This window comes from Salvelinus namaycush, chromosome 35 (assembly GCF_016432855.1).
Source record: "Salvelinus namaycush isolate Seneca chromosome 35, SaNama_1.0, whole genome shotgun sequence".
NCBI classification, from domain to species: domain Eukaryota; kingdom Metazoa; phylum Chordata; class Actinopteri; order Salmoniformes; family Salmonidae; genus Salvelinus; species Salvelinus namaycush.
Genome location: NC_052341.1, coordinates 9,892,086 through 9,914,126, shown reverse-complemented (window position 1 = coordinate 9,914,126; position 22,041 = coordinate 9,892,086). Strand labels below are relative to the sequence as shown.

Sequence of the window (22,041 nt, the reverse complement as noted above, 5' to 3'; positions counted from 1 at the left end):
AGGCAGCAGCATTCACTGTGGGGTTGTTGAGTCTCATCTGTAGGGATAATGGCTTTAATAACCTGTCAGCTATTCTCCTTCACAGGAAGCAGTCCTAATGTCCTGTTTGTTTACACAATATCTGTGCTGCTGGCCCCCTGTGCCAAGGCTCCATGACTATATCTGTGCTGCTGGCCCCCTGTACCAAGGGTGTCTATATCTGTGCTGATGGCCCCCTGTATGTTAATGCAACAGATTCATCACAAACTTGTTCCTGCTGTGGCTGTGTCTTTACATCCCTGTTTCATTGGGGAATAATGTGAGAAAACGTAGCATCCACTGAATGTTAAACCACACACACACACATAATCCCCATGATTGGTTCGTTTTTTCCATATTTTTTCCAAGTTCAGGATGAAAACAAATACAGTACATTTCATCCATTCCCCAAACCCAAGACATTTCTTCCTGAAGGATCATTAGCCCTGTAGTCTCAGCCATCTCTTTCTGGCCTCCACTTAGCAGAGTGCCTCTCTCTCTCTCTCTCTCTCTCTCTCTCTCTCTGAACAGTAAACCTTACACTCACAAAAGTTCTTAAGGAATAGAGACATTCCAAATGTCATATTATGGCTATGTACGGTGGTGTAACGATGTGCAAAGTATCTCTCTCTCTCTCTCTCTCTCTCTCTCTCTCTCTCTCTCTCTCTCTCTCTCTCTCTCTCTCTCTCTCTCTCTCTCTCTCTCTCTCTCTCTCTCTCTCTCTCTCTCTCTCTCTCTCTCTCTCTCTCTCTCTCTCTCTCTCTCTCTCTCTCTCTCTCTCTCTCTCTCTCTCTCTCTCTCTCTCTCTGCCAGTGTCTAAGCTCTGTGGAACTAATGCCGCTGTCCACTGACGCCCAGTCATCCCTCAACCATTAAAGTGCAGGCAGGCAGACAGACCTCCGCCTCAGGCTATAATCCCCCTATCAGGCCAGAACTGGGTTCACCCAATAGCACAGCTGGCTAAACAAGCAGGGACTTTCTGACTGTCTCAGACCATCTGCAGATCTCATTTGGCCTCACAACACTGGAGTGGGGGGCTAGGGTGCAGTGCACAAACACACACCTGAAATCCATCAAAGAGGAACTCCTTTTTTGAGGTGTAATCCTACATTAGGATTACACCTCCAATTGTCTGCTGGTATGCTGTGTGAAATGATGTTGTTTATGTGTATTGTAGCCTAAGTGTGTCGTAGTCTGACTCTTCTCTTTGCTCTCCAACTGAGCGTAATGACAGTTTTAGCTGTCTTTAAGGAGCGTAATGACAGTTTTAGCTGTCTTTAAGGAGCGTAATGACCGTTTTAGCTGTATTTAAGGAGCGTAATGACAGTTTTAACTGTCTTTAACTTCTCTGCGCTACAGATCCCTTTTACAGGATCATTTTCCTGTTGTAGTCTGACTCTCCTCTTTGCTCTCCAACTGAGCGTAATGACAGTTTTAGCTGTCTTTAAGGAGCGTAATGACAGTTTTAACTGTATTTAAAAACACATCCTTCAGCTGAGCATAAAGACAGTTTTAGCTGTCTTTAAGGAGCGTAATGACAGTTTTAGCTGTCTTTAAGGAGCGTAATGACAGTTTTAACTGTCTTTAAGGAGCGTAATGACCGTTTTAGCTGTCTTTAAAAGAGCCTCCTCCAAGGACAGTACTCTCTAATGTTACTCTAATGTTGCCTTGATCTGTCAAGTGCTTCATAGGATTTCCATTTTTTATTGTTGTTTCTTAAAGATGGAATTTGCAGTAGGGGGAAACAGCGCCACTGGCTGCCCCACCCCTGTTATTATTGTCTTTGTTGCCGAGCTGAGGAGTGCCACGAAAGCATGGTAAAAAAAAATTGAGGGGAAAAAACTGTGTTCTTTGTTTACAGTAATGTTTTTGTTATTGTAATACCGCAAACGGATTAAAATTATACTCCAGTCTCCTTTTCACCTCATTTAACACCTGTTTTACTTAACAAAAGGCACATCTCAATAGGTGGTTCAGGTAAGTCATGACATGGTAGTGGGGGGATGGGCCTTTCCTATTGTGTTCTCTATTGCTCCTCTATTGTTCTTCAGGCAAAGGGGAAGGCCGGTGACATCACAGATTCCCATCAGACCAAATCCTTGAATGCCCCACCCCATTAAGTTTGCAGTTGTGTCTAAAAAACTATAGTTTGATCAAAACATATTTTTGGGGGGCCTTTAGTGTGTGTACTTTACTGTATTTATACTTGTGATATTTCTTTTCAAACAGTAAAAGTTCAAAAATTGCTGGAGGACAATTCCAGCTTTAAGAAGAGGCCTATTTCAAACCTTTGCTTCTTGAATAGGCAAAGAGGATTCTGAATATCAATGACTCCTTCGTTACATTACCATCAGCATTGCAGTGAATTCACTGTTCAACAATATAGTAAGATTAACCACTATATTGTTGTAATACGAGGTAAACATCTCTTTTGCTAAAGGATAATGCCATTTTAAACATCAACCAATTCACAGGCGAGATGCCGCCACATGTTAAGTGAAAAAAATGGGGGGGAAATTGTTGACGGGCGTCTTCTGCTCTAAACAATTTGTAGTCTACACAGAAAGCATCATTTGCATTAATCCAGCTGTAAACATGGGCGATGAACAACAACATGGGACAGCTATTCAGAGAGCAGCAAATGCACTAAAGGCAAGGACAGCAATTTACTGCAGTGAGCTAAACCAGAGTGTTTCTTGGTAGTGTTAAACAAATCTACTTTGGAACAAAAGTATACACCTCACACATGGTTATATTACACTGTAAATGCATCACAGAAAAGTGAAATATAACAAAACTTTTTGACATAGAAACACTGGAATTTCTGCGTAAAAATAAAATAAAACCTTTATTAATTACGAAATTATGAAAAATATGAATACCATTCCACCCATTAGACCACTAGGCCATTTGACTGCAGGAAAGAGAATAATGCATTTCAAATAGTCCAAGTGTGAAGCACTGAAGTCGGAAGACAAATGTGCTGTGCGAGAGGCTCAATAGATTACAGCCATGTAAACTTCCTTTGTGAGCTGCATGACAAGACAGTCATTTGCAGCCGTTTCCGTTCAGTGTGACATTCAGTGGGAAGGTTGCCACAGTGTTTATTGAGGACGTTTCACCTTTTGTTTTATTGAAATCTCAGGGCTCGTCTCTAAGGAGATGTGCTCTAGCTAGTAGTGATTGTCTCGGTTATGTCACTGATTATTTTCTTCATATTTCAAGTGTGTTTAAAGGTCACGTCAGTGACTTCTCACAAAGAACATCTGTTGATGTGAGAGCATACATCTCAATCCAGGATCTATGGGCAATTTTAAACTTGCAACATGACACTTGAAATATTCACATTTGTGTTAGATGAAGAGCATGCAGACATTCTACTGGTTAAATTACAAAACTAAATGTAAGTGGTGTATTAGCAAGGAGACATAGGATTGTCAATCAAAACATTTTGGATGAATGAAGATGAAGATGAAGATGGGGGGGGGGGGTTCTCCCATAGGCACCAATGCGATAGCAGCTGGATCTGGTCTGCTTGGTTCATTGACTGTATGTGAAAAAAAAAAAATTAGGGACTGGGATGTCTCGCTTCCTCTTCAGTCTGTGGTTTAACCATGTTTTTAGTAAATGGATTATAATAGATTTGACAGAAAATGGGCCTGATTCGAGTTGAGTGGTCAAACTGGTTTGCAGCGTACCGTCTGTAAAAACATTTAGAAGAAGAAGAAATGTCACTCACTTCAAGAAAACATATGCCCTCGGAGCAAGGGAGTAGTTCTCTGTCACAGAGACTCATGTGTAAAAAGTAATTTACTCACACATCCACAGGTACTCAGATTCACAGGAGCATGACTGACCTGAGCTGTACACTCTTAGAAATTAAGGTGCTGTCTAGAACCTAAAAGGGTTCTTCGGATGTCTCCATAGGAGAACCCTTTGAGAACACTTTTTTGTTCCATGTAGAACTCTTTTGCGTTCCATATAGAACCCTTGCCACAGAGGGTTCCACTTAGAACCAAAAAAGGTTCTACCGGGGACTAAAAAGGGCTATCCTATGGGGACACCCGAGGAACCCCTTTGGAACCCTTTTTTCAGAGAGTGTAGATGCAACACATCCTGATTGCCTAGTCAACTTTACCCCTACCCACATGTACATACTCTATTGCCTCAACGACCTCAACGACCTCAACTACCTCCTGCACATTGACTCGGTTCCGGTACTCCTTGTATATAGCCTCGATATTGTTTTGATTGCGTTAGAATTTCCTTTTTATTTAGCAAATATTTGTCTTACTTTTTTAACCCTGCATTGTTGGAAATGGGCTCGTAATAAGCATCTAACCACTAGGCTACCTGGAGCGTTGGACTCCTAACCAAAATGATGGCAAGATCAAATCCCCGAACTGACAAGGTAAAAATCTGTTGTTCTGCCCCTGAACAAGGCAGTTAACCCACTGTTCCTAGGCTGTCATTGAAAATAAGAATGTGTTCTTAACTGACTTGCCTAGTTAAATAAAAATAAACATTTAACTGTAAAGCCACCATAATTTGTGATGAATGGCCATCAAGCCCTTAATAAAAACTAAGTCTGAAATTGATTTGATTTGATTTTCCCTTACAAAAAAAGTATCAACCCATACAAAAATGTCCACCTACAATTATAATCCACATAATAATTATTGTCCTGTTGCTGCAAGATTATTAACTTTCTGTAGCAAACCGTCTCAAATTAAGATTCTACATCTGTATGTTGTCTCATGTAAAGTCAGTGGCGCTGCATGCTATTGGGCAGGTCTGTCTGTACGTTGATTCTGCTGCTACTATTGGATAGAGCGCACTCAATGCAGCTGTTTCTCCGTGCATGGCCATTCCCCCTAGGCGTTACCATCCCGTGCTAGTGGGCAAGTGGGCATGACTGAGCATGATTGAAATCAAAACCCAACCCTCAAATATCCAATGATTTAGGAACGTCAGATATTTGCTTAAATCTCGCAAATCTCTGTTTTGGAAGAAACTGACTTTATGCCCAAAATTAATCTATTTACACTTTGTAGTAAATTCTGGCACTAGAATCAATGTTTCTGACTAACATCGATGCCACATAGGCCATTTTCAACCAGATAAGTTGTTTTTTTGGTTCAGCTCCTCTTTAAAGGAGCTCAGTCCAACTGCTGTGTCCCTATTACTTGGTATTTATAATTTTGAACACAGGATTTGAACACAGGATTTGAACACAGGATTTGAACACAGGATTTGTAACGAGTCAGTACTAGAAAGTGGACATAATACTTGTTTTTGTTCATCTGCATCAACAAACCTCACATCCTTTGTGCATAAAATCATAGTCATACTCTTGATATAAACACAATCTTCCCATTATTTTTTTAGATTAGTGCCTGCGTAATTTCCATAAGTAAAAAAAACAAAAAATCCCCATACAAATTTGCTGCTTTAGCAACACACCCAGTTTCTAACATCCTCAGCCTTATCGGTGTTGGGGCTGCAGGGGATGGCTTGCATCATTTCAAACCTCATTTAACACTGAACCATGCCCCCTTCTAAAGCCGAAATTGCCCACCACGGAGCCTAAGAGTGGCTCCAGACATTCATTAGCGTAATGAGAACAGGCCACTGTTCTGCTGCCGCCCAGTGAGCTACTTCTCACTGTAGTTGTGGCGACCATCTGCTCCAGGGCTCCCAGCCAGCTGTAGGATATTCCTGTCAAAGCAGCCCCAGAGAAGACAGAATACCCACTGAATACCCAATGCTGAACTCAATCACCTCAGAAAGAAGAGATGGATGGAGGTAGAGTGGAGCTCTGTTGGCGATGTATGTTGGACTTCTCCGAACCGAATCCTTTTGCTTTTCATGTGGTCCTTCATGATGTCAGAGATAAGATAAGCTGAGTACGCAGTCATGTGCCACTTCGGTATCCGCCAGTTTGCAGCTGCAATACAGAAAACAGTTGACCATGGCTCCTAGTGGCTGAATAGGCTATAGAGCCTCAGTGGAGGGGGAGGGGGGTCCTTGTGTAATGTTATGAATAGGTTATAGTAATTTGTGAGGCCAGGGCAGGAGATGTCTAGATGGGTAGTTGACCAACTGTTCAGCTCTGGAGGAGGTTGAGTTATCAGCTGGTCACAACAAACATTTGAAGGTCAAGTCATTCATTTGAAAATGTTGGCGGAGTGGTCGAGAAATGAGAACAACGGGAGAGACCTCAACAGGATTTTTGGGGATGGCAGTTGTAAATCTAAATGACTTAATAACCCATGGGGTGTTTCAAATTGGTGTTCTGATTGTGGTTTTATTGAATGAATAGTCCGAGAATAATTACTTTTCCATTAGCAAATGACTCAACTAAATTACTTCTATTATGATGTTGAGGGTCACCATTGTGGTCACTGCCAATCTCCAACAGTGACAAAGAAAAAAGACAGTTACAGTAATATCCTGAGGGCTAGTTTTTTGTCCAACAGCAAGTCTACAGTCTGTGAGATGAGTTCTGTTAGCCAGTGCCTGAAGGCAGGCGTTTGATAGTTCCTCATCTGGATAGTGATTCCTTGATTTCCCAATGGGAAGTAAATCATTATTTCTCACTTTCCTGGCTCTGACCTCTGGATCATTCCCAGGAATTGTATTGGCTGGTGCATGTGTTTTATTTCCTCTCCGTACAACATTGATGACCCTGAGCAATAATAAGACATGACTGACTAAGCCTCAGCGGTTTAACTAAGGGATGGAGCTGCTAACTGTCTGTGTCTCAAATATTACCCATATTTCATATATAGTGCACTACCCTATGGACCCTGGTCAAAACTAGTGCACTATAAAGGGAATGAGGTGCCATTTGGGACACAAAGGCTGTTATACCTCAGATGAGATTAATTCTTGACGCACAGATCCCTTTAGCGGGATCATTTTCGTAACCAACCGCTGAATTGCAGAGCGCCAAATACAAAACAAATTGCTAAATATATTTATAATCATGAAATCACAAGTGCAATATAGCAAAACACAGCTTAGCTTGTTGTTAATCCACCTGTCGTGTCAGATTTTGAAAATATGCTTTACAGCGAAAGCAATCCAAGCGTTTGTGAGTTTATCGATCACTAGACAACACATTAAGCACACCTAGCAGCCATGTAGATTGGTCATGAAAGCCAGAAAAGCAATAAAATGAATCGCTTACCTTTGATGATCTTCGGATGTTTGCACTCACGAAACTCCCAGTTACACAATAAATGTTCCTTTTGTTCGATAAAGATTTTTTTAATATAAAAAAAACTCCATTTGTTTGGCGTGTTATGTTCAGTGTTCCACAGCCTTAGGCAAGTCATCAAGGCTTGACGAAAATTCCATATAGTATCCGTAAAGGTCGTAGAAACATGTCAAACGTTTTTAATAATCAATCCTCAGGTTGTTTTTAACATCAATAATCGATAATATTTCAACCGGACAGTAAACTATTCAATACTGGAGAGAAAGAAAATGTCGAGCAACGAGTGTCTCGCGCAACAACTAATGGAGGGACATCCGTGTATCCACTGACGCGTTTTGATAAATCTCGCTCATTTTTCAAAATAAAAGCTTGAAACTATGTCTAAAGACTGTTCACACCCTGAGGAAGCCACAGGAAAGGGAATCTGGTTGATATCCCTTTAAATGGACGAAAAGCAGGCAATGGAACAGTGATTTTTCAAAATAGAAGTCAATTCCGGGTTGGATTTCCTCAGGTTTTCGCCTGCAAAATCAGTTCTGTTATACTCACAGACAATATTTTGACAGTTTTGGAAACTTTAGAGTGTTTTCTATCCTACTCTGTCAATTATATGCATATTTTAGCATCTGGACCTGAGAAATACAATGGGCTTACAATGGGAACGTTATTTTTCCAAACATAAAAATTCTGCCCCCTAGCTTCAAGAGGTTTAAGACCCATTCACATGGGTATTGTGCAGCACACATGGCTGAACATTGTTTAATTGTTGCAGTTTTTTCCATGTCTTTTTTTGTTTCATTCAGCAATTGTTAAAAAACTTCTTCGGGATCGGTGTCCCTTCCACGGGACGGTTGAGCTAACGTAGGCTAATGCGATTAGCATGAGGTTGAAAGTAACAAGAATTTTTCCCAGGACATAGACATATCTGATATAGGCAGAAAGCTTATATTCTTGTTAATCTAACTGCAGTGTCCAATTTACAGTTGCTATTACAGTGAAAGAATTCCATGCTATTGTTTGAGGAGAGTGCACAATTTTGAACGTGAAAAGTTATTCATAAACAAATTTGGCTCATTTGGGCAGTCTTGATACAAAATTTAGACAGCAATGCAATGGTTCATTGGATCAGTCTAAAACGTTGCACATACACTGATGCCATCTAAATTGCACCTGGGCTGGAATAATACAGTATGGCCTTTCTCTTGCATTTCAAACATGATGGTACAAAAAAAATACAAAAGAACAGTTGGTTTTTTCTTTGTATTATCTTTTACCAGATCTATTGTGTTATATTCTACTACATTCCTTTCACATTTCCATAAACTTCAACGTGTTTCCTTTCAAATGGTACCAAGAATATGCATATCCTTGCATCAGGGCCTGAGCTACAGGCAGTTAGATTTGGGTATGTCATTTTAGGCGAAAATTGAAAAAAGGGGCTAATCCTCAAGAGGTTTTTTAAAAAAGGTTGATTGTTAGCCAACTGTAATCTATATTTTTCTCTAATCTTTTTTTCCCTTGCAGTATGTAACCTAATTTCCATTTACTTCGGTATATAATAGGTATATAATTGAAAACTGTCAAGGAAGCTGTTTTAGAAACATTGCTTTTCCTCTCCTCTGTTGCAGTTTAATTTTGTTGGGAAGCTGTTGGGTCCACGGGGCAATTCCATGAAAAGATTACAAGAAGAAACAGGAGCAAAGATGTCCATCCTCGGAAAAGGCTCCATGAGGGACAAAGGAAAGGTATGATGACAACACCTCCTTGGAATGTAGTCACTGACTGTCTGTATGTTTTCACCTTCAATTAAATACCTACTGTATGATGTATAAAAGCTTTTTTGTTTTGTTTTTACCTTTATTTTGACAGGGAGTCATGTTAAGACCAATGTCTCTTTTTCAACTAAGCCATGCAGAATACAAAAATACAGGCATCAAGTACAAATACGAAATGCAATAAACAAATAGGAAAAACAAAGAAAAAAGAAAAGAAAAACAAAACACAATCATATAAAACAAACATATTCCAAACATGTATTACATTTCTGCTATTTTCTCATGGTCAAAAAGGGTAAGAACGAACATCTTTGACCTCCCGAGTGGCGTAGTGGTCTAGAGATTCTGGTTCGAGTCCAGGCTCTGTCACAGCCGGCCGTGATTCGGAGACCCATGGGGCAGTGCACAATTGGCCCAGCGTCGTCCAGGTTAGGAGAGGGTTTGGCCGGCAGGGATGTCCTTGCCCATAGTTCTCTAGTGACTCCTGTGGCGGGCCAGGCACATGCACACTGACTGGTCGCCAGGTGTACGGTGTTTCCTCCAACACGTTGGTGTGGCTGGCTTCCGGGTTAAGCGGGCATTGTGTCAAGAAGCAGTGCGGCTTGGTTGGGTTGTGTTTCGGAGAACACGGGGCTCTCGACCTTCGCCTCTCCTGAGGCCGTACGGGAGGTGCAGCGATGAGACAAGACTGTAACTACCAATTGGATACCACAAAAATTGGGGAGTAAAAGGGGGGTAAAAAAACAAAAACATCTTTAGAATTTTCTGAATGAGGTTCAATGACATTCATTACATACAGTATATCCCGGTATTTTGTCAAATGCTAGCCTGATGCACAAAATGTTTAATTGAAAGGTCAACCTTAAATGCATTCAAATACAAAAAGAGGAAAGTAACTGTGGCACAGTATGTCTGTATGTTAACGCTACTATAGCCAAGATAAATGTAATAGGGCTTTACGTATAGATAGCATTTTGCTTCCCAGCCAGGCTATTCATTCTCACTGACTCGTGGTCCCCTGAAACCAGCCTCATCTGAGGATCAACACCGGCCCAGAGAACAAAGTCAAAGGTCTGGGTGGTCCAAGTAGCTCACTCAGGACATTACTGGAGCTTCAGTAGGTCCCAGTGTACTGCTGCTGTATAATGTTACACAGCTATTGTTAGACCTGGACACACGAATACACACATCTATAGAAGATGATAAAATACCTACTGATCTGTACAACCTCAGTGATGGAAAAGGAGAACTATGTTCTCTAACACCCTACATACACAGTAGACACTTTCATTCTGGTAGCTGTCAGAGTTATTGAGCAAAAACGTCTTTCTACTGAGTATTGAACCTGTAAACGTTTTACATTTAGTGAATGTTGCCCCCTTATATACTAGCATTTGGTATTTAGAGAATGTATAATAGTCAAACGCATTTTATGAGAGGTTGCCTTCATTTAGATGTCTGTTATTTGAGACATACTGTACAAGCGCGTCATAGAGTTATCTCCTGTATTTGTTACGTTTCACATTTTCTTACGTCTTGTGTAGACGACCGTCTGTATCACCATGGATATGCACACAGTAAACATGCCTATAAAACAATACACCCGTTGTTACTATTTTCAGTGGTGAACAATTGACATTGTAGCAAGGCAATGATGATGCCTTTGAGTAAACATGTTTTGCTCTTTTTGGAACTAAATCAAATGTCCCTTCTTTGTGAGCACAACATTGCAATAACCTTGCAGACACGTTTACAATTGACTTTATATGAAGTGAGCGTGAATAGAAAGTCTGAGGGAAGGAGGTGAATTGGATTGCGAAAAGCTCACATCTGATATGCTCATATTGCAATGTAAACATTCTTGCAACATATTTTTTTCACATCAACTCCAACAATAGGATCATGTATGAATACCCTGATGATTATCTTGGACTTGATCCATCGTTTTGACCACAATCGAAATTGACAGCCTTGATCTGCATTTTTTGGGTGGTTTTTCCATGGCAGGGCTCAGGAAAGCTTGCCATGCAGTAGTTCACCCTAAAATGTCAACATACACAATGTTTACTGTTCTTGAGACTTGATTTGAACACTGATTTATGTATTCAAAGGAGATGCTGCTCCCTTGCATTAATTCTAAACAGTTTGACATCTCTCCGACTCAAGTCTGCATTGATGCATGCGAAGAGTAGATCGTTAAAGATAACATCAAGGCATAACATCTCCACATTCATCAGTCCCTGTGTATAAACATGTTGGTTTTGCTTGGTTGTAAGATCATTTCAGCTCCACAACAGAACTTCACAGACATTTTTATTTCATATTTAATTTGATTATTGAGGCTGCACTTGCATATTTTTGCATATATTACCCAGAACAGATCCAGTATCAATTGGTATGTCTCCAGATCAGTTTATTTTTGAAAACTTCATACCGTGTGTACAACAGAGGTGTACTGATTCTCAAGGTGAATATTTGAGCATGCATATATTTGCATAAATAATTATCTTGGGGAATTTCAGATAATCCAGCTGACCCTTGTTTGAGTCATGTAATACAAACTAATTTGATTTCAACAGAGACCACTGTGTTGTTATGTCTGAGGAATATGCAGTCTGACTGAGTAAGTATTTTCAAATGGATACAGAAAACTTGAAAATATCAGCTACAATAGTTTTCTTGAATATGTTTCACAACTGTTTCAGGCAAAGTAAATCCAACAGTGAACCAATAGAATCATGAGGGCCCTATTTTGATTGAGTCAATATAAATGGTTCATTCTATAAACTAGGGTACCAGTGAGGATTTTCTACACTGGACAACTTGTTACAGCTGTTGATAAGTCATTGATAATAATCTTGAAATATTTTTCACGTCATTACATTAAGATATAACGGGGATCATAGCTTTATTCAGTCAAATTCACGAGTAGATTTAAAACATACAGTGCATTTGGAAAGTTTTCTGACACCTTTACTTTTTCCACATTTTGTTACTTTACAGCCTTATTCTAAAATTGATGGAATTTTATTTTTGTTCCCCTTGTCAATATACACACAATACCCCATAATGATAAAGCAAAAATAGGAACATTTTGCAAATGTATAAAAAATATCAAACTTAAATATGACACATTTTTCAGACCCTTTACTCAGTACTTTGTTGAAGCACTTTTAGCAGTAATTAGAGCCTTGAGTGTAATCCACAAGCTTGGCACACCTGTATTTGGGGAGTTTCTCCCATTCTGCTGTGCAGATTCTCTCAAGCTCTGATGTTGGATGGGGAGCGTCGCTGCACAGCTATTTTCAGGTCTCTCCAGAGATGTTCGATCGGGTTCAAGTCCGGGCTCTGGCTGGGCCACTCAAGGACATTCAGAGACTTGTCCCCGAAGCCACTCCTGCATTGTCTTAGTTGTGTGCTTAGGATTGTCCTGCTTGAAGGTAAATTTTCACACCAGTCTGTCCTGAGAGCTCTGGAGCAGGTTTTCATCAAGGATCTCTCTGTACTTTGCTCAGTTCATCTTTCCCTAGATCCTGACTAGTCTCCCAGTCCCTGCCGTTGAAAAACATCCCCACAGCATGATGCTGCCACCACCATGCTTCACCGTAGGGATGGTGCCAAGTGTCCTCCAGACGTGACGCTTGGCATTCAAGCCAAACAGTTCAATCTTGGTTTCATCAGACCAGAGAATCTTGTTTCTCATGGTCTGAGAGTCCTTTAGGTGCATTTTGGCAAACTCCAAGCGGTCTGTCATGTGCCTTTTACTGAGGAGTGGCTTCCGTCTGGCCACTCTACCATAACGCCCTGATTGATGGAGTGCTACAGAGATGGTTGTCCTTCTGGAAGGTTCTCCCATCTCAACATAGGAACTCTGAAGCTCTGTCAGAGTGACCATTGAGTTCTTGGTCACCTCCCTGACCGAGGCTCTTCTCCCCTGATTGCTCAGTTTGTCCGGGCAGCCAGTTGTAGGAAGAGTCTTTGTGGTTCCAAACTTCTTCCATTTAACCCTTGTGTGGTGTTCATGTTTTTGTTATTCACCCAATGTTCACAGGTCTGATGGACCCACAATATTTTTGTGTTTTTAAAACAATACAGCCATAACTATTTAATTAAAAATACTTAATACTTAGATGTTGACTTATCAATTACTAGCAATATAGGCAGCGTACATGGTGATTATTTGCCATTTACCTCTGCTAGATCACATTTATCAATAAAAGCACAATTTGTTTTTGTTAAATAAAATGTGATTTTTGTAACAAAAATGTGTTTTTTGTGTGTTTTTTTCACCTTTATTTAACCAGGTAGGCTAGCTGAGAACAAAATCTAATTTGCAACTGCGACCTGGCCAAGATAAAGCATAGCAATTCAACACATACAACAACACAGAGTTACACATGGAATAAACAAAACATAGTCAATAATACAGTAGAACAAAAGAAAACAAAAAGTCTATAAACAGTGAGTGCAAATGAGGTAAGATAAGGGAGTTAAGGCAATAAATAGGCCATTGTGGTGAAGTAATTACAATATAGCAATTAAACACTGGAATGGTAGGTGCAGAAGATGGATGTGCAAGTAGAGATACTGGGGTGCAAAGGAGCAAGATAAATAAATAAATACATTAAGGGGATGAGGTAGGTAGATAGATGGGCTGTTTACAGATGGGCTATGTACAGGTGCAGTGATCTGTGAGCTGCTCTGACAGCTGGTGCTTAAAGTTAGTGAGGGAGATATGAGTCTCCAGCTTCAGAGATGTTTGCAGTTCGTTCCAGTCATTGGCAGCAGAGAACTGGAAGGAAAGACGACCAAACGAGGAATTGGCTTTGGGGGTGACCAGTAAGATATACCTGCTGGAGCGCATACTACGAGTGGGTGCTGCTATGGTGACCAGTGAGCTGAGATAAGGCGGGGCTTTACCTAGCAGAGACTTGTAGATAACCTGTAGCCAGTGGGTATGAAGCGAGAGCCAACCAACGAGAGCGTACAGGTCGCAATGGTGGGTAGTGTATGGGGCTTTGGTGACAAAACGGATGGCACTGTGATAGACTGCATCCAGTTTGTTGAGTAGAGTGTTGGAGGCTATTTCATAGATGACATCACCGAAGTCGAGGATCGGTAGGAAAGTCAGTTTTACTTGGGTATGTTTGGCAGCATGAGTGAAGTATGCTTTGTTGCAATATAGGAAGCCAATTCTAGATTTCATTTTGGATTGGAGATGCTTAATGTGAGTCTGGAAGGAGAGTTTACAGTCTAACCAGACACCTAGGTGTTTGTAATTGTCCACGTATTCTAAGTCAGAGCCATCCAGAGTAGTGATGCTGGACAGGCGAGCAGGTGCGGGCAGTGATCGGTTGAAGAGCATGCATTTAGTTTTACTTGCGTTTAAGAGCAGTTGAAGGCCACGGAAGGAGAGTTGTATGGCATTGAAGCTCGTCTGGAGGTTAGTTAAACCTGTTTAGGACAGGCGTTCCGCTAGCGGAACTCCTCCCACATTCCACTGAAAAGGCAGAGCGGGAAATTCAAAAAAAATTTTTTTTTTGAAATATTTAACTTTCACACATTAACAAGTCCAATACAGCATTTGAAAGATAAACATCTTGTGAATCCAGCCAACATGTCCGATTTTTTAAATGTATTACAGCAAAAACACCACGTATATTTATGTTAGCTCACCACCAAATACAAAAGAGGACAGACATTTTTCACAGCACCGGTAGCATGCAGGTAGCATGCACAAAGCCAACCTAACTAACCTAGAACCAACCTAACTAACCTAGAAACAACTCCCTCAGATGACAGTCCTATAACATGTTACACAATAAATCTATGTTTTGTTCAAAAAATGTGCATATTTGAGCTATAAATCAGTTTTACATTACTGCTACCATCATAGCTACAGTCAGAAATAGCACGGGAGTAGCCAGAGTAAATACAGACACCAACGTCAACTACCTAATTACTCATCATAAAACATTTCAGAGAAATATATGGTGGATAGCAAATGAAAGACAAAGATCTAGTGAATACAGCCAATATTTCCGATTTTGAAGTGTTTTACAGCGAAAACACAATATATCGTTATATTAGCTTACTACAATAGCTATCACACAACAGCATTGATTCAAGGGAAACGGTAGCGATAGCACAGTTCGACAGATATATGAAATAGCATCCCAAATTGGGTCCTTATCTTTGTTGATCTTCCATCAGAATGTTGTACAAGGGGTCCTTTGTTCAGAACCGTCTTTGTTTGGATCCAGAACGAACTATTTCCCTCTTGAATTAGCAAGCACACTGGCCGTGCGGCGCTAACCTCTCCTTCTTGAACAAATTCCTCCAACGCATCACGTCTAAAGTCCCGAATAAATTTCAATAATATAATTAAACTATATTGAAAAAACATACTTTAGGATGATATTGTGACATGTATCAAATAAAATCGAAGCCGGAGATCATATTCACCTATAACGACGGTTTTCCAGGAGGCGATTCCAGGTCCAACTTCGCGCCTTCCAAAAAAAAATAATGGCGGACCTCTCACTCCAAGAGGTTGTATTCAATCCCAGAACGAGATAATCAAGTCATTTCTGCTCTCACTTCCGCATGACACCCAGGGGAAGGTGTATGACGTGTTTCTACAGTCATAAGTGACATGCCCTTTTATAGACAAGCTCTTGAAGAGAGACCTCGCTTTTGGAAATCTCACTTCCGGATAGGAAATGGGCTGTAAAAAGAGTTCTGTTTCACTTAGAGAAATAATTAGAACGGTTTTAGAAACTAGAGAGAGTGTTTTCTATCCAATATTAATAATAATATGCATATTGTACGAGCAAGAATTGAGTACGAGGCCGTTTAAATTGGATACGATTTTCCCCAAAAGTGAAAACAGCACCCCTGTCCTTAAGAGGTTTTAACACAGTGTCCAAAGAGGGGCCAGAAGTATACAGAATGGTGTCGTCTGCGTAGAGGTGTACCAGAGAATCACCAGCAGCAAGAGCAACATCATTGATGTATACAGAGAAGAGAGTCGGCCCGAGGATTGAACCCTGTGGCACCCCCATAGAGACTGCCAGAGGTCCGGACAACAGGCCCTCCGATTTGACACACTGAACTCTATCAGAGAAGTAGTTGGTAAACCAGACGAGGCAATCATTTGAGAAACCAAGGCTGTCGAGTCTGCCAATAAGAATGTGGTGATTGACAGAGTCAAAAGCCTTGGCCAGGTCGATGAATACGGCTGCACAGTAATGTCTCTTATCGATGGCGGTTATGATGTCGTTTAGGACCTTGAGCGTGGCTGAGGTGCACCCATGACCAGCTCTGAAACCAGATTGCATAGCGGAGAAGGTACGGTGGGATTTGAAATGGTCGGTAATCTGTTTGTTAACTTGGCTTTCGAAGACCTTAGAAAGACAGGGTAGGATAGATATAGGTATGTAGCAGTTTGGGTCTAGAGTGTCACCCCCTTTGAAGAGGGGGATGACCGCAGCTTTCCAATCTTTGGGAATCTCAGACGATACTAAAGAGAGGTTGAACAGGCTAGTAATAGGGGTTGCAACAATTTTGGCAGATAATTTTAGAAAGAGAGGGTCCAGGTTGTCTAGCCCGGCTGATTTGTAGGGGTCCAGATTTTGCAGCTCTTTCAGAACATCAGCTATCTGGATTTGGGTGAAGGAGAAATGGTGGGGGCTTTGCCGGGTTGCTGTGGAGGGTGCCGGGTAGTTGACTGGGGTAGGGTTAGCCAGGTGGAAAGCATGGCCAGCCGTAGAGAAATGCTTATTGCAATTCTCAATTATATTTAATTTATCGGTGGTGACAGTGTTTCCTAGCCTCAGAGCAGTGGGTAGCTGGGAGAAGGTGCTCTTATTCTCCATGGACTTTACAGTGTCCCAGAACTTTTTTGAGTTAGTACTACAGGATGCAAATTTCTGTTTGAAAAAGCTAGCCTTAGCTTTCCTAACTGCCTGTGTATATTTGTTCCTAACTTCCCTGAAAATAACCAAGACATGGGTGGAATACGTTAATATGTTAATCTTGAACAAATATAAATGAATCAATGTTTTCATCAGTATTGACATTTTTTGCTTTGAACTGAACCAATTGGCTGGACAAATTTTACATACAGTATTTTATAGAAATTATAAATTAGCCCGATTGAACACAAATTAAGGCCGGTCCACAAACCACATGAGGGACAGAGTTTTACTTTGTGTTTGATGCAAATGTATTTCTTGCACTTGATGCATGTGTATTGTGTCTTCCTGTCCTTCTTGGGTCCACACACATCGCAGCGCTTCTTGTTGCTACTGGCTGCAATCTAGAATGATGATAACATTTAGTTCAGAAATTTTACTAACATCTCACTCACTCACATATATAATTACAGCAGGCCAAGATAGGAGAGTCAGACACACACATACATGCAACAACATCACACACACTTACTTCCGGTATTGGAGTTGTTGGTTCTGTGGGTCGGGCAGATGGGGCACCAGCATCCTCCTCCTAAATCCTCCTCACGATGGCTGCAGAAGCTGGGGTCCTTGGGTATGTTGCCACCTTTGGATTAGAGGTCTTACCAATGCCTTGCCCAGCTCCTCGAGGAAGAGCCGTCTCGTCTGTAACTTTCCTCTGTTCCAATCTGGGTTCTACGCCGTTCTGAAGACAAATGAATTGTATGCCGAGATGTCAAAGATGTTGAAGAATATCACAAGTGGCCAGTGTAGGGTTCTTCTTTTGCAGCTGTAGCCAGTCACCAGCTTGTCTAAAATTTCCACCACTCCTTTTGTGGCATTGTAATCCATTATGATTTCTGGTTTTTGATGTTCCTGGCCACAGATTCTCCCATCCCTATGCAGCGTACTCACGAATACCACATTTTTGCCTTTCTTTGGCATGTAGGACACTAGGGACGTGTCAGCCGTGAACACAAACTTAGAGGAATTGATAGGCCCGTGTATACAACAACTGAGCTGGGAGCTCTGGCTTGTTTTTTTTGTACTGTTCCTACCATTCCAGAGACATTGTTGCATGGAAAAGTTCTCTGCCAATTTCTGCATCCCGAAGAGATTCTGTGGATTCCCCATTGGATCTAAAAACACCAGTAAGGATAAGAACCCCAAAGTGAGTTTGGTCCATCTCCTTCCATCTCTCTCGAAAAACACACCTCCCCTCCAAATTAGTGCAGTCCAGAATGATGTTCTGGATGGTGTCTGGGATGAACAGTTCAAAAGAAGACTTTATATCCTGCACATGAGCAATCGCCATCTGCGTCGGCTCTGGTTGCATCCTTATCACATTGGCAGCCATGCGGGATGGCTCATTCCTTGGGAAAGAAGACCACTCAATTTCACCATTTTCGACATCCATATTTCTCCTCCTGCAGGCTACTGATGAGCTGGTTGCTGACGGGCTGGTCCTGGGGCTGGATGAGGGTTAATCTCATCCTCTTCTTCCAACTCACTGTCAGACTTCGAATTGACAGAGACATGATCCTCATTTTTGGAAAATTCTTCATCTTTCAAAATGGAAGACGCTCCTTTCACACTAGCTTCTCTCTCTGCAAAAATTATTTCGAAGGCCCTCAAAGCAGAGATTATTTTTGCCATACTGATTGATTGTGGTAAGGAGCCACACATGCAAAGCTATTTATTTGTTTTGTCCCTCCACCAATTTGCACCTGGCTGGGCTAGAGTGTGGGAAAATAGATTATTTTCTACAATGTATCGAAATAATGTACCGAAACAATGTATTGTAATAACATTGTGCAGGTTCCCACACTACAAAGGGTAAAGAGTGCGAGGAAAGTGGGAGATGGGTTATTGGTGCTATTTTGAAACAGCAGGCCCAGGGAGGAGGAAGACAGAGTGAAGGCACATAGCAAACCTTTTTGTTTCATTTTTACTTGTTTTCACCTACACACACACTTTTCCACACTTTTATTACTGCCGGGTCCAGTGGACCTGAACACCAGATATGTAAAATAAATGTGTAGTGGGGTGCACAGTGTGCACTCAATTAAAATGTGTTATTTTACATGTTCTTCACAGAAAATTAGCCAAGGCCAATGAGTCTCAGGTTGAATAAATAATTCATTGTTTCATTTTCCTTTTAGTAAACATTGAAAATGGGTCCCACAGACCCGAACAACACATAAGGGTTAAGAATGATGGAGGCCACTGTGTTCTCGGGGACCTTCAATGCTGCAGAAATGTTTTGGTAACCTTCCCCAGATCTGTGCCTCGACACAATCTTGTCTCGGAGCTCTACGGACAATTTCTTCGACCTCATGGCTTGGTTTTTACTCTGAAATGCACTGTCAACTGTGGGACCTTATAATGACAGGTGTGTGCCTTTCCAAATCATGTCCAATCAATTGAATTGACCACAAATGGACTCCAATCAAGTTGTAGAAACATCTCAAGGATGATCAATGGAAACAGGATTCACCTGAGCTCAATTTCGAGTCTCATAGCAAAAGGTCTGAAAACTTATGTAAAGAAGGTATTTATTTTTAATTTTTTATAAATCTGCTCAAATTTAAAATTTAAATAAAACAGTTTTCACTCAGTTATTATGGGGTATAGATTGATGAGGGAATTTTTTTTTTAAATCCATTTTAGAATACGGCTGTAACGTAACAAAATGTGGAAAAAGTCAAGGGATCTGAATACCTTCCGAATGCACTGTATGTTTAAACCTTTCTCATGGTGGTTGTCTTGATGGATCCAAAATCACATTACATAGAGCATTACTTTTCTGTTCTTGCATTTATGGCAGTGTAAGTTGTCATTATATCATATACTAATAATTAATCAGTTAAATTAGACATTGAACTTGAATTTCAGAAAGGTTGTGTAACTACGTAACATTTCAAACCAATTTCATGGGCACACAAATCCAAAATAATGTATGCATTGCAAAATTGAGTGCTTCTAACCAAAAGAGTCACCTTACCTTGATACTTAAAACTTAATTCGATACTGTCATTAATGTGGTTTTTCAATAATTATGCATAACACATGTTGGATGCACATTTGGTGTCCAGCTGATTAGTTACGCCCTGATATTTTCACACTTCATCATCTGATCCAGGAAGGAATTCTCAGAATGACAGTCAAGTGGTGAACAGCTGAGATACAACAACAGCCCAAGTGCTGGAAAAAAATGTGTTTGTGAGGCATGTCCAGAATATTTTGGAGTCTCATTAGTTATGCCGGTGAAGACAGTTGTGCCTGGTAGTTGTGCTCGGGTCAGCTTTTTGTTCACCCCCACCTGCCTACAATGTCTAGTAAACCATCCTAATAATCCATCCTCAATCGCCTGTCACGTTCTGACCTTAGTTTCTTTTTTATGTCTTTATTTTAGTTGGTCAGGGCGTGAGTTGGGGTGGGCATTCTATGTTGTTTTTCTATGTTTTGTTCTGTTGTTATATTTCTATGTGTTTGGCCTAGTATGGTTCTCAATCAGAGGCAGGTGTCAGTCGTTGTCTCTGATTGGGAGCCATATTTAGGTAGCCTGTTTTCTATTGTGTTTTGTGGGTGATTGTTTCCTGTGTTCGTACCATACGGTACTGTTTCGGTTTTCATTTATTCTCTTGTTCTTTTGTATTTTGTATTCATTCTCGATTAAATAATATTATGGATACGTACCACGCTGCATTTTGGTCCTCCTCTCCTTCCACCAACGAAAGCCGTTACATCGCCAGACTATACAGTGCATTCGGAAAGCATTCAGACCCCTTCACTTTTTTTCACATTTTCTTACGTAACAACCTTATTCTAAAATGTTTATTTTTTTAACTCATCAATCTACACACAATACCCCATAGTGACAAAGCGAAAACAGGTTTTTAGAAATGTTAGCAAATTTATAAAACAGAAATAAAACAGAAATACCTTTTTTACATAAGTATTCAGACCCATTGCTATGAGACTTGAATTTGAGCTCAGGTGCATCCTGTTTTCATTGATCATCCTTGAGATGTTTCTACAACTTGATTGGAGCCCACCTGTGGTCAATTCTATTGATTGGACATGATTTGGAAAGGCACACACCTCTCTATGTAAGGTTGACAGTGCAGTTGACAGAACATGTCAGAGCAAAAACCAAGTCATGAGTTCAACATTGAAGGCCCCCAAGAACACAGTGGCCTCCATCATTCTTAAATGGAAGAAGTTTGGAACCATCAAGACTCTTCCTAGAGCTGTCCGTCAGGCCAAATTGAGCAATCGGGGAGAAGGGCCTTGGTCAGGGAGGTGACCAAGAACCCGCTGGTCCCTCTGACAGAGCTCCAGAGTTCCTCTGTGGAGATGGGAGAACCTTCCAGAAGGACAATCATCTCTGCAGCACTCCACCAATCAGGGCTTTATGGTAGAGTGGCCAGACGGAAGCCACTCCTCAGTAAAAGGCACATGACAGCCCACTTTGAATTTGTCAAAAGGCACCTAATGGACTCTCAGACCATGAGAAACAAGATTCTCTGGTCTGATGAAACCAAGATTGAATTGTTTGGCCTTAACTCCAAGCGTCACGTCTGGAGGAAACCTGGCATCATCCCTACTGTGAAGCATGGTTGTGGCAGCATTGTGCTGTGGGGATGTTTTTCAGCGGCAGGGACTGGGAGACTGGTCAGGATCTAGGGAAAGATGAACGGAGCAAAGTACAGAGAGATCCTTGATGAAAACCTGCTCAAGGAGTTCAGACTGGGATGACCCTAAGCACACAGACAAGACAAACTAGGAGTGGCTTCGGGACAAGTCTCTGAATGTCCTTGAGTTGCACAGCCAAAGCCCGGACTTGCATCCGATTGAACATCTCTGGAGAGACCTGAAAATATCTGTGCAGTGTCCCTCCCCATCCAACCTGACAGAGCTTGGGAGGATCTGCAGAGAAGAATGGAAGCGACTCCCCAAATACAGGTGTGCCAAGCTCATAGGGTCATTCACAAAAAATTATATATATATTTTTTTGCTTTGTCATGATGGGGTATTGTGTGTAGATTTATGAGGGGAAAAAACAACT

The 22,041-nt window shown here is 41.0% G+C and overlaps 1 protein-coding gene across 2 annotated transcripts in view; it reads left to right on the top strand.

Moving 5' to 3' along the window:
- Positions 1-22,041, top strand: part of LOC120029476 (KH domain-containing, RNA-binding, signal transduction-associated protein 2-like) — a 117,131-nt gene that overhangs the window by 48,017 nt on the left and 47,073 nt on the right. For both annotated transcript variants that reach the window (XM_038974708.1, XM_038974707.1), the window contains exon 3: positions 8,869-8,985. In XM_038974708.1, the coding sequence (XP_038830636.1) occupies positions 8,869-8,985 (117 nt within the window). The remainder of the gene's footprint in view (positions 1-8,868; positions 8,986-22,041) is intronic.